Genomic DNA, 20,853 nt, shown 5'->3' on the forward strand with positions numbered 1-20,853 from the left:
TGTGAGGTCAAATCGATTGAGATTTAAAGAAAATCGATTTTTTTGATTTTTGTTTTTTGGGCGATTTTGTTCTTGGGCTGTTAGGGTTAATCCTGTGTCTAGGGGGTTATTGTGACTTGTCACCGAGCTGGTCTCAACCTGCTGTTGTCGATAGGCACATTTTCCTTGCAAAGAATATTTAAAATGCAATTACATTTTTTATGGGAATGGTGTTACTATTTACATGTTCAATTCAACTAAAGCCTCATACACACAATCGGACTTTGTACAAACTTTCCTGTGGATTTTTGTACAAAGGACGTCAGCTGTGAACTTGTATTGGATACACACGGCAGGACTTTTTTAGCCAAATTTCACCAAATCACGTGTTTGTTTTGCTCTTTACCGCCACCTTTGGTGAACTTCTGTATTGATGTCTGATCTTTTGCATTGGTTCTGAGCATGCCTGTTTGTGCTTTGTACAGAAGTCCTCTGGTTTTCTGTACACACGATCGGACTTTGCTCCATTGGACTTTTGTTGCCGGAAAGTTTGTCCGTTCACTCAGCCAACAAAAGTCTGATGAAAACCGAAAAAGTTTGTTCGATGGAGCGTACACACGGTCGGATGTTGCCTTAAAACAGCTAATTTGCATGTTTGTTGTCAAAAAGTCTGATCGTGCGTATGGGCCTTAAGAGTAACCTCGGGATTTTTTGTTGTTTTATTAGCTCAATCCAAATACAGTATAAATAATTTGGATGTTTAACAATCTTTGTTGCACACCGACTTTTCAGTTAGAGAAAGGGTTTGCAATTTTGTTTGTTGATGCACTTTAATTGATATAAAAAAAAAAAAAAAATCGAGTTGTTTATTAAAAAATAAATAAATAAAAAAAGCTGATTTTTTTTTGGGGGGGGGGGGGGGAAATCGCCCAGCCCTACATAGTTCTAAAAGATAGTTGGCAATGTAGACCCCGCAGTAGGGATTTGTAAGAGGTAACGGCAATAACTTCCTCCCGGGATGATATCTCATATATCAACCCATTTTGGTTGGGACTGGAGCGACGAGAGGAGATATGGTACGTTTCCTTGTTACGGTTTGCTTTGTTCTTTGCTGATGAAATATACAACTGGTGGAGTGCCACCGTTTCATGCCAGTGTTCTTTGGGAGGGACACAAACACAGTGGTGTGACCAGGACAACAGTATATACAGCGCTCAGCGTAAATGAATACACTCCTTTTGCAAAGTAAGATTGTAATCAATATCTCAATGAACACAAGAACAACTTCCAACATTTTGACAAGATAGAGTTTTATAGAACATTACACTAAAAGTACGGTTAATAATATAACTTTGATTACAAAATCTTCACTCAATTAGTTGATGCAAAAATGAATACACCCCACAACAAAAACGACTCCATCTAGTATTTTGTATGGCCGCCAAGATTTGTAAGGACAGCACCAAGTCTTCTAGGCGTGGAATGAACAGGTTGGCGACATGGTGATCAACTGCGATTGGACACAGCTGATCACATGGTAAAGAGCTTACATCATAGGCTCTATACCAGTGATGGCGAACCTTTTTGAGCCCGAGTGCCCAAACTGCAAACCAAAACGACTTTTTTTTTTCAAAGTGCCAACACTGCAATTAAACCTGACTAACGAGGTTTTAGTTTAGAAAAAACTATTCGTACAGTCGTTTCACAATGACACTAATAATGATCCCCCCCTTTTTTTTTTTAGATAGAGCAGTGCCGCTCTAAGAGTAGTAAGTTAGTTAAAAAAGGCTTTATTCAGTTTATGGGCAGAGTACTGCAGAGTATTGCATAGTATGGCCAGAGTACTGTAGAGTATTGCATAGTATGGGCAGGGTATTGCAGAGTATGGGCAGAGTACTACAGAGTATTGCATAGTATTGGCAGAGTATGGGCAGGGTACTGCTGAGTATTGCATAGTATTAGCAGAGTATGGGCAGGGTACTGCAGAGTATTGCATAGTATTGGCAGAGTACTGCATAGTATTGGCAGAGTACTGCAGAGCATTGCATAGTATTGGCAGAGTAAGGGCAGGGTACTGCAGAGTATTGCATAGTATTGGCAGAGTAAGGGCAGGGTACTGCAGAGTATTGCATAGTATTGGCAGAGTACTGCAGAGTATTGCATAGTATTGGCAGAGTAAGGGCAGGGTACTGCAGAGTATTGCATAGTATTGGCAGAGTACTGCAGAGTATTGGCAGAGTACTGCATAGTATTGGCAGAGCACTGCAGAGCATTGCATAGTATTGGCAGAGTATGGGCAGGGTACTGCAGAGTATTGCATAGTATTGGCAGAGTATGGGCAGGGTACTGCAGAGTATTGCATAGTATTGGCAGGGTACTGCAGAGTATGGGCAGGGTACTGCAGAGTATGGGCATAGCATTGCATCTCACTCCCTCTTCCCCTCTACTCTCGCATTGTAGGGCGCGCGGGAGAAAGATTCTGGGAGGGCGTCCATGGACGCTCCACCAGAATAAGCCATCTTTTGCCTATGGCCCGGTCGGCAATTGGTTATAACACTCACATTTGAGTTGTTGAAATCAGTGCGGGGTCAGGCTCCAGTCGCTCCGGTGGTGTCCGTATGTCAGATTTCCCACGCAGGCACGTCAACAGGTGCGTCAGATGTTTGAGAACGGGGGGCGTGGCTTCAGCGTTCGGAGCATGCACCATGCCCACTCGGACACGTCACCGCTATCCCAAGAGGACTGTGGGAAATGTAGTTCACGGGAGCGGACTAACTATGACAGTGTAATTGTCACGGCGTGCCCACAGAGACAGCTCAGCGTGCCGGCAGCGGCACGCGTGCCATGGGTTCGCCATCACTGCTCTATACCGTGATCGGCAATGCAGTGTGTCCTCATATGGTGTCCATCAGGACAACGGACCCCCCCGCCCGGACTATAGCAGAATGATGGTGTTAAACTGTCATATTGCATGATAAGTCGCACCAGTGTGAACGGGGGCTTAGGTTTGATAGAGTGGCCCCTCAAGGAACTCTTATGCCCTGTACACACAGTCGGACACTCCGACTACAAAATCCGTCAGATTTTTTCCGACGGATTTGGCCCAAACTTGTCTTGCATACACACGGTCGCAAAAGGTTGTCGGAAAACCCGATCGTTCAGAACGAGATGACGTAGAACAGGTACGACGGGACTATAAAAAGGGCAGTAGCCAATAGCTTTCGTCTCGTAATTTATTCCGAGCATGCGTGGCACTTTGTCCGTCGGAATTGTCTACACACGACCGGAATTTAAACAATCGGATTTTGTTGGTCGGAAAATTTTACATCCTGCTCTCAAACTTTGTGTGTCGGAAATTTGGATGGAAAAAGTCAGATGGAGCCCACACATGATCGGATTTTCCGAAAACAATATCCAATCGCACATTTTCTGTCGGAAAGTCCGACCGTGTGTACAGGCCAATAATCTACACATGTTCTGATATTATCAGTCAATCCAACTCAAATTTAGTGACTGAATCAAACCAAAAAAATAAATAAAAATCATAAACCAAACACCTCATTAATGTCAATTGAGACACAGCAGGTGCAGGACACACAGCCATTTCTCCCATGTGCGGGTGGCGTATCCCAAAATTTAAACAGGTGACACCCACCCTAAAGGATGTCAAATTGGAGAAGCAGCTGTGCCCGTAAAGCCGCCGTATCCCAATTGACATGAATGGGATTCCCTAAACGCAGATGCAAGGAGTACCTGTGCGGGCAAACAAGGCCTTTCACAGCTTTAGTACAGCCGAGTGAAGAAATCCTATAGCTGGATCCCTACGGCTCATTACTTCACGGACTCTGTCAAGACTTCACCAGGCAAGAGAGAGCTACAATACTACAACATTCACTGGACTCATTTGGTATCTCCACCAAGCCAAGTCCAGTGGCCGATTCATTTGGAACGGCACCCCAATGCATCTACAAAACAAACCTGGGCTATACGGAACCACAACGCACTAGAAGTCAGTAAAAAAAAGGCCATCTTTATAGAGATTGACAAGCTTGCTCATAAATCGCACAATGAAATGTAGACGACAGTAAAGCCAGAGGCGTTGTCCACAGCACAAAGTTTCCACTCGAAGAACGAAAGAAGGAAATGCCACCTTTGCTGCCGCTTTGATTATCAGCCCTGGTGACGCATCTTTTTTTGTGTGCAAATGAATCGATTCCTCTGTGGGACATGTTTACACCTAGGGTACAACTGTATGGGGAAGTAACGTTTCTATGGAAATATCTGCGGGATTATGGAAAAAATCCCTGACAGCCGATTAACGAGCAAGACATGGCTCAACATGTAGATCAGTCTATGCCAATATTTACCGGACTAGTACAAAATACTTTGTTCTGGCAGCAGCAAAATAAACAGATGATTGCCAGCCATGATAATGAAACAATCAAAAGCAGGAAGGCTCAAGACTCATGAGCAGCAAAAATACATTTATAATGGTGAATAAAAATAGTTTGCTTAAAGCAAGATAAAAGAGAAATGCCCACAAGTGACAGATTAGCCTGGCAGTTAACATAAACCGTAGAATTAATAAAACTTTGAAGCAGACCTGGTTGTTTGTCCGTCATGATAAGGGAGAACCTGTTAGGACAAATATACGGGAGCTGTTACTGCTGTCTGCAGGTTCTGGTGAGGTCATCCTGCTCATAGCGTCAAGACCTAAAAAGAGATTTATTGTGGCCCACTGGTTTTAATGCTGATCACATCACTGAGCCCAGACCGAGCATGCAGACCAGGAAACTCACAAGTCCTGACCTACATACTTGCCCCAGGTCTGAAGGAGGTGACGTTGTCAAGGGGTGCTTTCCTTTTTCTCTTAAATTTCATTCCCGCTCAACCCTTCTTCCTCTCTCACTGACTGCTGGATCAAAAAATAAAAAAAAAATCCCAGAATCGAAATGCCCTTTTTAATTTCCTTAAGCACAGCTCCTTTCCTGTTTACATCCTGCTTGGGTCTTTCCTTGGTTCCTACTGGATGTCCAGCGTCAGGTTCCTCTCAGGATTGAGAAGAGGACTGACGTCATACCAGGGGGACTATAGGGAACCAGCAATCTTGGGCTCAATTTCATCGCTGGATTCATGGTCTCCCGCATCACAAACTGGTAGTGACAAGGGACCTGGAGAGGGTATTTAGTTGAGTATATCTGGCTTGACAAGGTAAGGGAGAAAAAAAAAAAAGTATCTTAGAATGTGTTTGACATGGCAGGAGAACGGGGTGGGAAAAACAAATAGTTACGACCCAGGGGCTTTAACATAATCTCATGACAGTTCACCCAGAGAGATTGTTCTCTGGAGGTTAAACCCGAGCTGGAGAAACCTAGAATATATTTTTGAAAAAGTATTAAAACTGCACATCTTACCTCTGCCCGGCTTCCATCATCCTTGCCTTTCTTCTTGCCTCCTTCTTTCTGTTTCCCACCTTCTGGATTTGGCTAAAATGTAAAAAAAAAAATAAGAATAAAAAATGATTGATGCTAGAGCTGACTTGGATATATATATATATATTCCAAGAAACCTACACTACTTTATAGAGTGTGACAACTCTAGACTTTGAACAGCAAATGCACTCTTCACGAACATTAACCAAAATGTCTACTAAGAGTTCCCAGGATGGATTAGTGGTACCTGCTGTACTGTAGGTGAGCCAAGCACCTAACCAGTCCTAAAAAGAGAGAGTGACAGAACTTCTGCACCCATAAACAGAGCTGATAACTCCTAAAATGGGCGTTCTATGATTGGAGGATGAGTTTATGAATGAAAGGTGTATCTCCTCCAATCACAGAGGCTTTGCATTAGGAACAGATGTGATGGAAAAAAAGAAAAATGAAGTGGAAAAGGTGGGCAGACTCAGATCTTTTGATTAGTGCCCGGCACAGACATGGTCACTGATATGAACCCTCCGCAACACCAAAAGATCGCTGCTGGGGGGTATCTGAGGGCATTTGAACTGTAAGCAACAGCCACCAGCACACACTAGAGGTGTCTAGAGGAGGGATACAAAAAAAAAAAAAACAATGTGTGCGCGGGAGGAGGGATAAGATTGGAATTACCTGTGTGCGGTGGGAATCTTCCTATGCCGATATGTATCATCACATTTGAAATTGTGACAGTCTCCTCGGCGCGGTGCCTAGACATCTGACCACACACAGAAGTTTTTCCATGCTTCACATATCTCCACATCACAGCTATGTCTCCTTCCATATTCCCACAGGGACAGCCTGCTCTAGGAAACAGCAGTCGGGACTGATCACCTATATGAGGGATATGCAATTAGCGGACCTCCAGCTATTGCAAAACTACAAGTCCCATCATGCCTCTGCCTCTAGGTGTCATGCTTGTGGTTGTCAGAGTCTCGCTATGCCTCATGGGACTTGTAGTTCTGCAACAGTTGGAGGTTTGCTAATTGCATATCCCTGACCTATATGGTTGAATTCTTTACCTGTGTTACCAGTGCTAACCAGCCAGACATCAGATGAACTGCTATTGATTGAATATCGGAGCGTTTATTCCATTTTTTTGATCACCCATATTCCACACATGACTGACTGACCTATGACAGTGCAGAAATCCCTGTGAGTTTAGTAGGTTGTGTGTTCAGATTGGCCAGTGTATCCCCGTTCCATTATTGGGCCGTGTAGAACACGCCCACTGAGGTTATAAGGTGCATCACTGCACCCCTTAGGGAACGGGCTTTGGGGATCCCAGGTAGGTTGGCTTAGAGACATTCTTTAAGGGAGGGTACTCGTATTGGAGAGGGTGGGCTCAGCTCCCTGTAGGGCCTGTGTCCCCCACCCCTCACTTGTTTACGAGGGGTGGTGCATTTCTGTCTCATACAGGGTGAGGTATTAAGGATAACATTGGAGGAGCAGTGCTGTTGGGAGGTTTTGGGGATTATGGGGGTTCCGTTTTTTGTGCAAGCAATGTTTTGTACAGTTTTCTGATGCAATAAATGATGTAGTTAACTCAGTTGGGTGTGTAGAATCCCCTGTTTTGTTTATCATATATTTTGATTACAACCCCCCCCCCCCCTATATTATATGTTTTGTTTATCATATATTTTGATTACACCCCCCTCCTATATTATAATTATATATATATATATATATATACACACACACACACACACACACACACACACACACACACACACACGGTGAGTACTACACATAGGAATTAGGTGGAATTCACATTTTTCTCAGTTTTTTGGCAGTTAATTGCAAGTCTAAAAACAATGGTCTGTGTTGTACCATAGTCACCAAGTAGTTACAAACAAACCAGTACTGGAAGGGTTACATGGGGAGAATTACATTTTGAACGGCACAGAAGTAAACACCTGTGTGCAATGAAAATATGACATGAGACTCTTTCATACAAAAAGGTTAGAGGTGAATGGGAAAATTAAACAGCAGAAAGAACAATGACGAAAAAGTAAATAGTGACACAAAACTAACAAGAACCTCACTAAAGCAACAGGAAGTGAATGACCTCAGTTCAGCTTTTTGATCTACTGATCTGCGGTGTAAGGGTGCATGGAGCGCTTGTTGTAAAGATGCATGGGACAAGGTAGCCCTCCAATCCAGGTGGGCACAACAGTGTTGCCCCCAGTAGGTCATTATCGCTAGCTTAGGCTTGGTTCATACCTATGCAGCAGTTTGCTTTTGATCCATTTCTGCAGTGTGTTTTTTGCACATGCGTTTGATTTATTTTGCATTTTTTATGCAGATTAAAAAACTAACGCAAATTGCCGCAAAATCACAGTAAAATTGCAAAAAAAAAAAAACACACTACATGCTTTTCTGCAGCTTCTCCATTGAAGTATATTGAACCAAAAATGCACCAATGTTTTTATCATGTCATCATCTGGGTTACCCGTCACTCCTGGGGACCATGTTGTCATCTGGGTTACCGGTCATTCCTGGGAACCATGTCGTCATCTGGGTAACACCTCATTCCTGAGGACCATGTTGCCATCTGGGTTACACGTCATTCCCGGGGTTCACATTATCATCTAGGTTACACACATCACTCCTGGGGACCATGTTGTCATCTGTGTTACCCTTCATTCCTGGGGAGTCGGGACCATGTTATCTTCTGCGTTACATGTCATTCCTGGGGTTCACGGTATCGACTATGTCGTCATCTGGGTTACCTTTCATTCCTGAGGACCATGTTTTCATCTGGGTTACACATCACTCTTGGGGACAATGTTGTCAACTGGGTTACCTTCCATTCCTGGGGACCATGTTATCTGGGTTACAGGTCATTCCTGGTGTTCACGTTATCATCTAGGTTACACATCACTCCAGGGGACCATGTCGTCATCGGGTTACATTTCATTCCTGGAGACTATGTTGTCTTCTGGATTACACGTTATCATCTGGGTTACACATCACTCCTAGGAACCACGTCGTCATCTGGGTTACCTTTCATTCCTGGGGACCATGTTGTCTTCTGGGTTACACATCACTCCTGGGGACCACGTCGTCATCTGGGTTACCTTTCATTCCTGGGGACCATGTTGTCTTCTGGGTTACACATCACTCCTGGGGACCACGTCGTCATCTGGGTTACCTTTCATTCCTGGGGACCATGTTGTCTTCTGGGTTACACATCACTCCTGGGGACCACGTCGTCATCTGGGTTACCTTTCATTCCTGGGGACCATGTTGTCTTCTGGGTTACACATCACTCCTGGGGACCACGTCGTCATCTGGGTTACCTTTCATTCCTGGGGACCATGTTGTCTTCTAGGTTACACATCACTCCTGGGGACCACGTCGTCATCTGGGTTACCTTTCATTCCTGGGGACCATGTTGTCTTCTAGGTTACACATCACTCCTGGGGACCACGTCGTCATCTGGGTTACCTTTCATTCCTGGGGACCATGTTGTCTTCTGGGTTACACATCACTCCTGGGGACCATGTCATCATCTGGGTTACCCGTCATTCCCGGGGACCATGAGGTCATCTGGGTTACACTTCACTCCTGGGGTTCACGTTATCATCTGGGTTACACATCTATTTCTGTCAGCCTTCTCCAAATTCCTTCTCTTTGTTGCTGTGATCTGACTTCCTGTTAGAGGGTGACTACGTTCATTCTTCATGGTCGCACTATATATAGGAACTTAACCACCCTCCCTTGCTTGGTCATGAGATGGACTATGTGACAATGGACTTTGTAGCGTACATAGAGCAATGCACATGACCACAACTAACATGCACTGCTCATTCCAAACAAATGGAAGTGAGGGGGAAACGGGTTTGGGAGCTTACAAAGGACATTACAAGGAGAAAAACACAGTAAGAAAGAATTGCACAAAAATAAATGACAGGGCCATTACATTTGTGGCGAGTACGCGTATAGTGTCACTAATAAATATGCTAAAAGCTTACTCCACCTTTTATATTTGGTTTCATGTTACACCCATTCTGTATTTAGGGTGTAACAAAACCTGGGCACAGAATTTCAAGCAGAGGTAGTGAGTCAATCAACAGTAAGAAGATTCAAAGCAGATCTAAATTGATATTGCAGCTTACAGGTCCTTAGATGTGATGGCTGCATTTGTTTTCTTTTTGCACTTTTTTTTTAACCGGTAATCCTGTCATTAAGTCACTATCTGTCCTGGGGTGACAACAGTACTGAGCAGTGTTGTCACCCTAGCACAGGGAGTGTGTTAGAACTACATAACACCTTCCCCTCGTCGTCATAACAGGGGAGGTGTTTTGTAGTCCATAGAGATAGCCGGGAACAATGCTGATAACAGCAGAAGGTAGAGAGCAGAGGACTTATCACCTTACAAAATTTGTGGCTGAACATTTACTTTTTATATTTTTGTACTTGTTGGAGAGAAATAACAAAAAACAATTTAATGGGATATTTAGCAGACCAAAAAGGGAACCAATAGGAGGAATTGATAGATCAATGTTTCTCAACTCCAGTCCTCAAGGCGCACCAAAGGGTCATATTTTCAGGTTTTCCATTATTTTGCACAGGTGATTCGATTAGTTCCACTGCTGAACCACTTCAGCCCCGGAAGAATTTACCCCCTTCCTGACCAGAGCACTTTTTGCGATTCGGCACTGCGACGCTTTAACTGACAATTGCGCGGACGTGGCTCCCAAACAAAATTTATGTCCTTTTTTTCCCACAAATAGAGCTTTCTTTTGGTGGTATTTGATCACCTCTGCGGTTTTTATTTTTTGCGCTATAAACAAAAAAAAGCGACAATTTTGAAAAAAAAAAAATGCATTCTTTTTTACTTTTTGTTATAATAAATATCCCTAAAAAGTATTTAAAAAAAACATTTCTTTTCCTCAGTTTAGGCCGATACGTATTCTTCTACATTTTTTTTTTTTACCAAAAAATAAGTGTTTATTGATTGGTTTGCGCAAAAGTTATAGCTTCTACAAAATAGGTGATTGCATTGATTACTGTCAAAATGTGACTGCCAGTGAAGGGGTTAACCACTAGGTGGCGCTGTAGAGGTTAAGCTTGTCCTAGGGAGTGACTGTGTTCGATACGACACATCACTGATCTCTGCTCCGATCACAGGGAGCAGAGATCAGTGACACTGTCACTAGGCAGAATGGGGAGATGCTTGTTTACATTAGCATCTCCCCGTTCTTCCTCCCCGTGAGACGATCGCAGGTATCCCCGCGGACATCGAGTCTGCGGGACCCGCGATCCAAATGATGGAGCTCGCGGCGGGTGAGTGCCTGCTATGCAAGCCCGTGAGATCACATAGTATAACATGATTTCGCGCAGCGGAGCCAACCTGCTGCGATCACAGAGCTCCCGGCGGGCGCGAGCCGTCTCTTAAAGGGCAACGTACAGGTACGTTAATCTGCCTGTAAGTGCCCTTCTGCCGCAGTATATCTGCATGAGGTGGTCAAGTAATAACCACAGTCGTTTCATCTGAGGGAATCCCTGAAAACATGACTTGAGGACTGGAGTCGAGAAACACTGAGCTAGAGGTTAATACACACTTTAAATGCTTGCTGTATAAGACTGTTCTGCTGCACAGGATCACGTACCTAGCATGTGATCCTGCACTTCTAGGTCTGGGGCACGCATGCGCACCGCCGGAGACCCGCTCCCGATCTGCGGGTACCGCAGACTCAATCTCCATTGGCACCCGCCGATCATAAGGCAAAGAGCCATAACGGCGATGGAGGAAGGAGAAACAGCAGAAACACACCAGACAGGTCAGGGGTAAAGCTGTGGAAAAGTTTAAAGCGGGGTTAAGTTATAAAAAAAAAAAACACTGATCTTCCCAGTGAATGGATGTGCAGAGGTGGGTGTCAGGACAAGCCAGAGAACTGACGATATGTTCTCGTGCCTAGCATGGTCAGTTTCTAATAGGAAAGCAGAGGGAATAGCAGGAACACCAGGGATTTTACATAAAGGAAGTAATACAAAGTACAGGATACTTTCTCATACAAGTACATGGTACAGCAGACACGCATCAGGAATATGAAATGTTCGGGTAACATATTCTTTAAAAGTGATTGTAAAGGTTTGTTATTTAGCCACATGCCGAGCGGGCCATAGCCGAAAGATGGCTACAGCGCGGTCGTGTTTTTCTGGGTGGACGTCCTCCCAGAATCTTGCTCCCGCATGGGAACATCCTCACAGCAGCTGTTTACTATCGAGTGATCACTTGTAAACAAACCGGGGGTCACGGCATGACGCCGGTTCCTCCCTCCCCTCTCTGTACCGATCAGTACAGTGAGAGGGGAGAGGGGGAGAGATGGCAGCAGTGCTGTGGGCTGGATGTGAAGTGCCCACAGTGCTGCTCAGTGATAATAATCTGTAGTACTCTGCCCATACACTGCAACACTGGCCAATACTCTGCCAATACTCTGCCATAAAATTTAAGAGACAAAGAATTTATTTATTTTTTAACAAATTTTCAGTCTTTTTTTATTAATAGTGCAAAAAAAAAAAAAAAATCAGCAGTGATTACCGTATTTATCGGCGTATAACACGCACCCCAAGTTTAGGAGGGAATTTTAGGGAAAAAAATAACTTACATTTAAATGCCCATCAATGCAGCCTTATCAGTGTCCATCTGAAGCCTTGTCAGTGTCATTTGTAGCCTTGTCATTGCAGCCTCGTGCATCGTTGTCCCCTCAGTGATGTCGGCTTTTATTTTTAAAAATGGTGCCGCCGAGATGTCCTGTGTATCTCGGCGGTGCCCGGTAGTTCTCGGCGGCTTTCAGCCGTACTCTGCGGCTTTCGGCCGTACTCGGCGGGAAAGCCGCGAGAAGGGCCGAAGGCGGGCGAAAGCCGCGAGAAGAGCCGAAGGCGGCTGAAAGCCGCCCAGATCCCAAAAATCGATCAGAAATTGCGGAGGATCGGCGTATAACACGCACCCGTGATTTTCCCCTGATTTTAAGGGGAAAAAAGTGTGTGTTATACGCCAATACGGTAAATACCACCAGAAAGCTCTTTTTGTGTGAAAAAAAAAAAGGACAAAAATGTCATCTGGGTACAGTGTTGCATGACTAAACAATTCTCATTCAAAGTGTGAGAGCAAAAAAAAAAGACATGTCATACTTACCTCCTCTGTGCAAGGGTTTTGCACAGAGCGGCCCTGATCCTCCTCTTCTTGGGTCCCCCAGGGTCGTTCCTGGCTCCTCATCGGGTGCCCCCACGGAGATCGGCTTTCCATGGGTGCACTCCTCTCTGCTGCGTCCATTGACACAGACAACAGGACTTGGCCCCGCCCCCGCGTCGCTGGATTTGATTGACAGCAGTGGGAGCTAATCTATCCAATAAGGCCCCGAGACATCGGCTAAAGCTGCTGTGCTCGTTCTCGTGGCTGGAACAATTGGGTTTAGGCAAGTAAAAGGGGAGCTCAGGGGGCATCACAACAGGTTTTTTCACCTTAATGCATAGAATGCATTGGGCCTTTTTCACACTACCGCGACTCCAAAGTCAGGCGGTTTTGCTGTGATTTTACTACGATTTCAGAGAATGCCTGTGTAACTCACATCAAAGTCAGACCAAAGTAGTGCAGAGACCACTTTGAAGTCAGTGAGACTTGAAGTCGCACAGATATGAATGGTACTCATTGGAAATCACGGGGTACGACTTGTCCTGCGACTTCGCACAAGTGTGAAAGCGGCCTAAAGGTGAATAACCATGAGACTTTACAACTCCTTTCGGTCCAATGAGGAGTAGCCAACCTCTGAACTTATCTCTTTGATTTACTGATGACCAGAAACACAGCTATACTTCTGATGCTGAACCTTCTGGTCTCAGCTACAGGGCCTTGAAAAAGTATTTTCCACATTTTGTCATGTTACACCCAAAATCCTAAATATTTTATTGGGATTTTAAGTGATAGACCAACACAAAGTGGCACATAATTGTGAAGTGGAAGGAAAATGATGCTGGTCACCTTCCCAGAGCAGTACCGTGACAACGTACTGCTCTGGTCACAGTGTGCAAAAAAAAAAAAAAAAAAAAGGAAGTACAATTTTTTTCCTTTTAAAACCAGTCAGCGTCCCTGATCACCACCCCACCAGTCATAGGATGACACTGTGCTGCACTGATGACAGTATGTGAAAAAAAAAAGTGTGTGGCAAAAAAATTGTGACAAACAATTCACCATGCCTTTTACTAAATATTCAATCCACCCAATGTGACACTGCGCAATTCCAAATGTGTTGAAAAAGCAGCCAACAAGCTAAAATATGGATGTTTTTAGCCAAAATATGTGAAAAATATAAAGTGCAGCGCTATGTGTACATTGACAAAAAATGTGACAATTTGTCATATACAAAAAAAGAAAAAAATGTGTGTATAACAGAGTATGTGAGAAACGCTCTGTAACATTAAATGCACCCAAGCATTTATACAAACATCGACTTATTGTAAAAATAATACATAAAGTGATTATATATAGTCCATATCACAAGTCCGTTGTGCATGGAGTGAAGTCCAAAAAAGAACTAGGAATAATCTGAGGAACCTCCAAAAAGGTATGTCCAAAGAATTCACCACTGTGCTGATACCATCACCATAAAGAATGCAGGCTTACCAGACATTAATGACCCAATGAAACATATGTTCAAGGGGTCACAAATCGCTTATTGCTCCAAATTCTGGGGCACCGGCCTTGCAATCTCTGATCTACTAAGTCTCACTGTGGAGGTAGCCCTTTCTCCAATTCTTGAGCGTATGTGGTTACAATATTTGAAGAGGCATCTCCGACAGCAACCAAAATTAGCATGTAATTAAAGGATAAATCCAAAATAGCATAATACCGTTTAAAATAAAAATGTAATAAAAATAAAGTTATGAACTCACATTTAAGTAGTCATTAAGAAGCATATCGATAAAAAGTAGGCAGTGGTAGAGTCATCCTGACGCGTTCCGTCCGCTAGGACATCATCTGGGGTGCACTACTACCACTGCTGTACTGCCTTATATAAGATACATACCATAATACAATCAGAATCAATCAGAATCCACCCCTTTGTGTCACAGGTGTTCACTTCTGGTTTGTAAAAGATGGCCGCTGGGCGTGCGTTCCACGCCTCTATTCCACATAATGGTAATGCGTTCCACCTGTATTTCCTCTCTGGTATGTTGCCTGTACACTATATAACTAATCGTCAGCCTAATATGGAAATACATAGTATCAAAATAATATTGATATTATAGGATATTAAATGAATATATCCATAACGTAGTGGATTTTATATATTTAACCGCTGGGCAAAGTATTGAATGTCCGTGGTTAAATTACTTCCGGGATGGCGCGAATACATAATGTTGCTCATGGGGGCGGGAACAATATGTTGGCCGTACCACCAGAACCTTTACCATCAGGGTAGGTGAACACATCTCTCTGATCAAGAGTAAAGATTCCAAACATACTGTCCCTAGACATTATAGGAAGTTTCATAATATCAATCCAGAGGGCTCCCAGTTTATAGTGATCGATAAGTATATCCCATCATGGAGAGGGAGAGCTATGACAAGGGGGGTCTCAAGACTTGAGACATATTGGATTTATGAACTCCAGTCCCACTCCCCGTTCGGTATGAATGTGGAGTGGGACATTAAAGAGGAAGTAAACCCTGATGGGTTTACTTCCTCTTTTTTTCCCTGCAAAGGTAAAGCATAATGGACTACTATGCATCGCATAGTAGCTCATTATGTGTCACTTACCTGACACAGGAGCCAGCGAAGTCGCCGCTGATCCCTGTAGTCCGCCGCGTCCATCTTGCTGGTGGCGTCTCGCAGCTCCGACCAATGACAGCGGCGCAACCGCGATGACGTCACTCCCGCGCATGCGCACGGGAGTCGCGCCTCGCAGCTCCGCCGCTGTCATACGGCGAAGCCGCGATGACGTCACTCCCGCGCATGCGCACGGGAGTCGACAAATTTGGCAAATCCATTCTTGGATTTGCCGCATTTAGTGCGCCTGCGCGCCGCTGTCTACGGCGCATGCGCCGTAGACAGCGGTGCCCATTTTCGGGCAAATATCTCCTAAACCATATAGGTTTAGGAGATATTGCTTGGACCTACAGGTAAGCCTTAATCTAGGCTTACCTATAGGTCCAAGTTGTTTGGAAGGGTTTACTTCCTCTTTAATGCCTTCATTGAGGATTCTTGAAGTATATATATGTGTAATTTTGTCCCTTTTTTTTTTTTCTTTATTGTAAGCGGGATCTATCCCTCTGTGCCATTCCAGTGTATCATTTATGTCCCTTTTGGTTAGCTGGTCTGTGCAAAATATATGAAGCCCGCCATGACCTTGTAGTCTGTTATTTTTTCCAGTTAGTGGAATATGGCCCAAACAGTCATGGTTATACATTTATATATATTTTTTACGTATACCCTGCATTGTGAGATACACAGATATCACATATTTATGCACTGTTCAAAATATATATTTGATAATCGGTATTATATCTTGTAGAGGTTTAAAACTTTTACAAGATTATCCCTTGTTATAATATAGAGATTATGATATACCGGTTTTGCTCTGTTGCTTTTTGCATTTACCCTTCCTATCTGCAGATCATCGCAGCGTTAGGAATATTGGGAGCCTTTTACTTCATTTTTATTACTATTTTTATTTCCCCCCCTTCTTTTTTCCCTTTGCTTTATTTAAGGTATAAAAGGAAAAGAGAATCTTTTTTATTGTTGTCCCCTGTCGCTTTTTCCAGAAGCTGTGGAGATTCTGAGGTCATTGCAGGACATCCAAGCCTCTTTCTTGTGCTTCGGGAGCGCTTTCCGGAAGTAATGTCGGCTCATTTCCGCTTACACGATTCCAGTTCACGTCCAAATCGAGGCCTGGAGTGCACGCCTCGTTTTCATTGGTGCTCTTCTGCGCGGCCCCGGATGTGACGTCGTTTGCCTTGTTGCGGCGTTTCCGAGAGCATCCATACACATAGCGGAGCTCCGGAGGTGACGTTGCCAGGATCGCGGTACCGCCCCCATGAGCAACATTATGTATTCGTGCCATCCCGGAAGTAATTTAACCACGGACATTCAATACTTTGCCCAGCGGTTAAATATATAAAATACACTACCTTATGGATATATTCATTTAATATCCTATAATATCAATATTATTTTGATACTATGTATTTCCATAATAGGCTGACGATTAGTTATATAGTGTACAGGCAACATACCAGAGAGGAAATACAGGTGGAGCGCATTACCATTATGGGAAATAGAGGCGCAGAACGCACACCCAGTGGCCATCTTTTACAAACCAGAAGTGAACACCTGTGACACAGAGGGGTGGATTCTGATTGATTCTGATTGTATTATGGTATGTATCTTATATAAGGCAGTACAGCAGTGGTAGTAGTGCACCCCAGATGATGTCCTAGCGGAAGAAACGCATCGGGAAGACTCTACCACTGCCTACTTTTTATCGATATGCTTCTTAATGACTACTTAAATGTGAGTTTATTACTTTATTTTTATTTTAAACGGTATTATGCTATTTTGGCTTTATCCTTCCATTACATGCTAATTTTGGTTGATGTCGGAGATGTCTCTTCAAATATTGTAACCACATACGCTCAAGAATTGGAGAAAGGGCTACCTCCACAGTGAGACTTAGTAGATTGGAGATTGCAAGGCCAGTGCCCCAGAATTTGGAGCAATAAGCGATTTGTGACCCCTTGAACATATGTTTAATTGGGTCATTAATGTCTGGTAAGCCTGCATTCTTTATGGTGATGGTATCAGCACAGTGGTGAATTCTTTGGACATACCTTTTTGGAGGTTCCTCAGATTATTCCTAGTTCTTTTTGGGACTTCACTCCATGCACAACGGACTTGTGATATGGACTATATCTAATCACTTTATGTATTATTTTTACAATAAGTTGATGTTTGTATAAATGCTTGGGTGCATTAAGACCTCTTTCACACTGGGGTGTTTTTCAGGCGTTTTTCATGCACTTTAGCGTTAAAAAAAGCGCCTGAAAGAAGCCGCAACTGCAATCACAATGTAAAAGCCAGAGTGCTTTCACACCAAGATCCCTTTCACACTGGGGCGTTTTTCATGCGCTTTAGCGTTAAAAAAAGCGCCTGAAAGAAGCTGCAACTGCAATCCCAATGTAAAAGCCCGAGTGCTTTCACACTGAGGCGCTGCGCTGGCAGAGCGTCAAAAAAAGTCCTGCAAGCAGCTTCTTTGCAGCGCTTTTGGAGCGGTGAATACAACGCTCCTAAAGCGCCCCTTCCCATTGAAATCAATGGGAAGCGCCTGTAAAACGCCTGAAAAACACTATTGGCAGCAGCGTTTTGTGGGCGCTTTTAACCCTTTATTTGGCCACTAGCAGGGGTTAAAAGCGCCCCAATAACGCTCGAAAAACACTTGTAAAGCGCTGCTAGTTTAAGTGGCGCTTTACGAGCGTTTTTCGGGCGCTGACATTGTGAAAGGGCTCTTAAAGCACTTGGGCTTTCACATTGGGACTGCAGATGAGGCTTCTTTCAAGCGCTTTTCATGCGCTTTTTTTAACGCTAAAGCGCTTGAAAAACGCCTGAAAAACACCCCAGTGTGAAAGGGGTCTTAATGTTACAGAGCGTTTCTCACATACTCTCTTATACACACACATTTTGTTTTTTTTGTATATGATAAATTGTCACATTTTTTGTCAATGTACACATAGCGCTGCACTTTATATTTTTCACTTCTTTTACTAAATATGTCAATGTGAAACAAAATCCCATATTTTGGGTTGTCATCAGAACAGGAAAAGAAGGGAAACCTCTAATGGGGACACCGGGGATTCCCTCACTTTTGAGTGCATTCCTTTCCCTTCCTGTTTTGGCCATGGGACAGGAAGGGAAATCTCCCTGATGGGACACAATTTTGTTTGGGTACAACGTTGCAAAACCGAGCAATTGTCAGTTAAAGTGACGCAGTGCCGAATTGCAAAAATTGCTCTGGTCAGGAAGGGGGTAAAAATCTTCCAGGGCTGAAGTGGTTAATCAGGGTCCTCAGAGCCTGAGAGAGACCCCTTTGGGCTCTTTTTTTGGTGTGTTTGTGCTTCCCCTTCTGCCAGCCATAGTGCTAAGCACAAATGCAGAGGTACTGCCAAAAAGAAAAAAAAAAAAGAAAAAACGCGCCACCTGCTGAGCATATAGTCCAGCAACTGCTGCTGCTATCAATGCACCGTCTGGTGCTAAGTAAACGTGCCTTGGGAATGCCGGTGTCACCAATAAGGATGAGCTCAGGCGTGTTCACATGGTCCATGTGCAGAGCTCGCCAGGAAGTCGGCACAGCGCTACGCTAATCACAGGCAGTGAGACATTGCCCCGATGTGCGGCTGCAGAGAACGGACAATGTCTCACTGCCAGTGATAGTGCAGCGCTGTGCCGACTTCCTGGTGAGCTCTGCACGTGGACCATGCGAACACGCCTGAGCTTATCCCTAGTCACCAAACACTCACATGCCACCCGTCTGCTCTGTGTCCCTCCGTCAGCTGAATGCAACCTGCTAAAGGCGCACTTGTAGTCTACACAGTCCTGCATTGTGGATGCTGAGGCACGTCAACGCCGTGCTAAGCCACGCCCCTTAGATTGCTCCAGTGGAGCTCAGCTTAGCACATCTTTACTTGTGACTAACACCTTAGACACTGGCAAAAAAACTGAGGTAATCCTGGTAAGGGGAGGGGTTATATGGGGAGTGAACTTCCTGTCTATGGTGTGCCAGCATCCATCACCTAAAGGTGGCCTATAACCCATACAGTTATTACTGTGGCTCTGTGTCCCCTGATGTACGATAAAGAAAATGCACTGTACTAATGACACTGGCAGAGAAGGGGTTAACATCAGGGGAGATCCAAGGGTTCAATGTGTTCCTAGGGAGTGCTTTGTAAGTGTGTGTGGTGTGATGTGTGTAGTGTGGTGTTTTAACTGGTGGGGGGGCAGAGATCTGTGTTGCTGCTTGGGAGAAACACAAGATCTCCATCTTCTGCTCCGACAGAGCATCGATCTGCCTTGTTTACATACAGACTGCCGTTCTGTCTGACTCAGGAACAATCGGCATGTCCCAGCAGACGGGAGCGGGTCGCCGGCGGCGCACATGCATGCTCCCGACCTGAAAGAAAAAGAAAAAAAATGCTGCACAGGTATGTGATTTTGCGTTGGAGGGCCGCCCTGCCGCAGTATATATTTACACGGGGCGGTGTGGAAACGGTTAATGTGAAGGGAAGATCACAGGGACAGGACCCTCTGACAATAAAACAAAGTTTACATTTTACAGAAGTAGTGGGTGCTCAGAACAGACTCAAAGCAGAGGTAATGATCAACAATTCAGTGATCAGTAAGGGCTCCTTTATATGTGTGCTAGCCCTTGCCGCCCCCCTCTGAAAAGTGATCCGCAATAAATCCCTTTTCAGGGGCATTTTGCTATATTGCCTCCAAACTTCTGTTTTAACCTTGAAAACGCCACCCCCGTGAGCTGTACGTATTTGTGGCACAGCCCCATTCACTTGAATGGGCTACATTCTGCAGCTCACATTTTCTGGCATGGGCAGCCTCTGTTTGGATGGTGATCAGGGTGGCAGTAATACTGTGGCTCAACCTCCTGCTTTTACCACCCCCAGCCACTCAAGTAAATGGGATCAGCACAGATCTCTAAACAGACAACACTGATGTGACTTGTACTGGAGTAGTAGCAGGAAGTGAGTATTGGGGACACACACCACCCACTGTGCTATGAATGGGGGAGGGGGTCTGAGCCATGTGACACCCCCACATCTCTCCCCCATCACCCACCTTGCTGACACTCATCTTCTCCATCTGTGCCGCCACGTTCTCTGACATCCCGATCACTACAACCTCCTCCGCAACCGGCAACTGCAGCAGCTGATGCAACCGGCAACACGACAGTGACAACCTAACCCAGAGACACGCCCAGCGCGAGCAAAGGGGCCAATCGCGGAAAGCTGCACACTACGTCCCCGCCCACAAACAAAGAGGTTTGTCCCCAGCGAGCCAATCACAGCGGCGTGCAAGATAGGTTGATCTGCACTGGGTGATTCACCGGGTACTGCATGCACGCCTTCTCAGTGTCGTGTGCCAGCGACGTGGACGCGCGACGTCATCCCAGTGTGCGACACGTGATCCAGCGTGCGGCGCGAAGGTGGCTGCTGCTTGGTGGGTGTTTCCGGTCTGCGTCAGGGTAGCTCACTTCTGGTTCCCTTCCCTCATCTTATCTCCTGGTTTCTTAGCTGCTTCAACGTCCCAGGGAGAGGTGACAACCCAATAGCTCTGCAATAGTAATACGGTATACGCGGGCGCTTCAGCAACCAGGCCTTTTCTGGTTTAC

The 20,853-nt window shown here is 44.7% G+C and overlaps 1 protein-coding gene across 1 annotated transcript in view; it reads right to left on the minus strand.

Moving 5' to 3' along the window:
* TARS1 (threonyl-tRNA synthetase 1) overlaps positions 1-20,509 on the minus strand; it is a 95,701-nt gene extending 75,192 nt beyond the window's left edge. Inside the window, exons 1-2 of the mRNA XM_077462891.1 lie at positions 20,301-20,509; positions 5,394-5,465 (exon numbers count right to left, since the gene is read on the minus strand). Of these exons, the coding sequence (XP_077319017.1) occupies positions 5,394-5,465; positions 20,301-20,348 (120 nt within the window). The 5' untranslated portion in view covers positions 20,349-20,509. The remainder of the gene's footprint in view (positions 1-5,393; positions 5,466-20,300) is intronic.
* Positions 20,510-20,853: the final 344 nt, after the last annotated feature.

The sequence above is a fragment of the Lithobates pipiens genome, unplaced genomic scaffold, assembly GCF_037356315.1.
Source record: "Lithobates pipiens isolate NorthernLeopardFrog02 unplaced genomic scaffold, aLitPip1_a1.2 Scaffold_3, whole genome shotgun sequence".
NCBI lineage: Eukaryota > Metazoa > Chordata > Amphibia > Anura > Ranidae > Lithobates > Lithobates pipiens.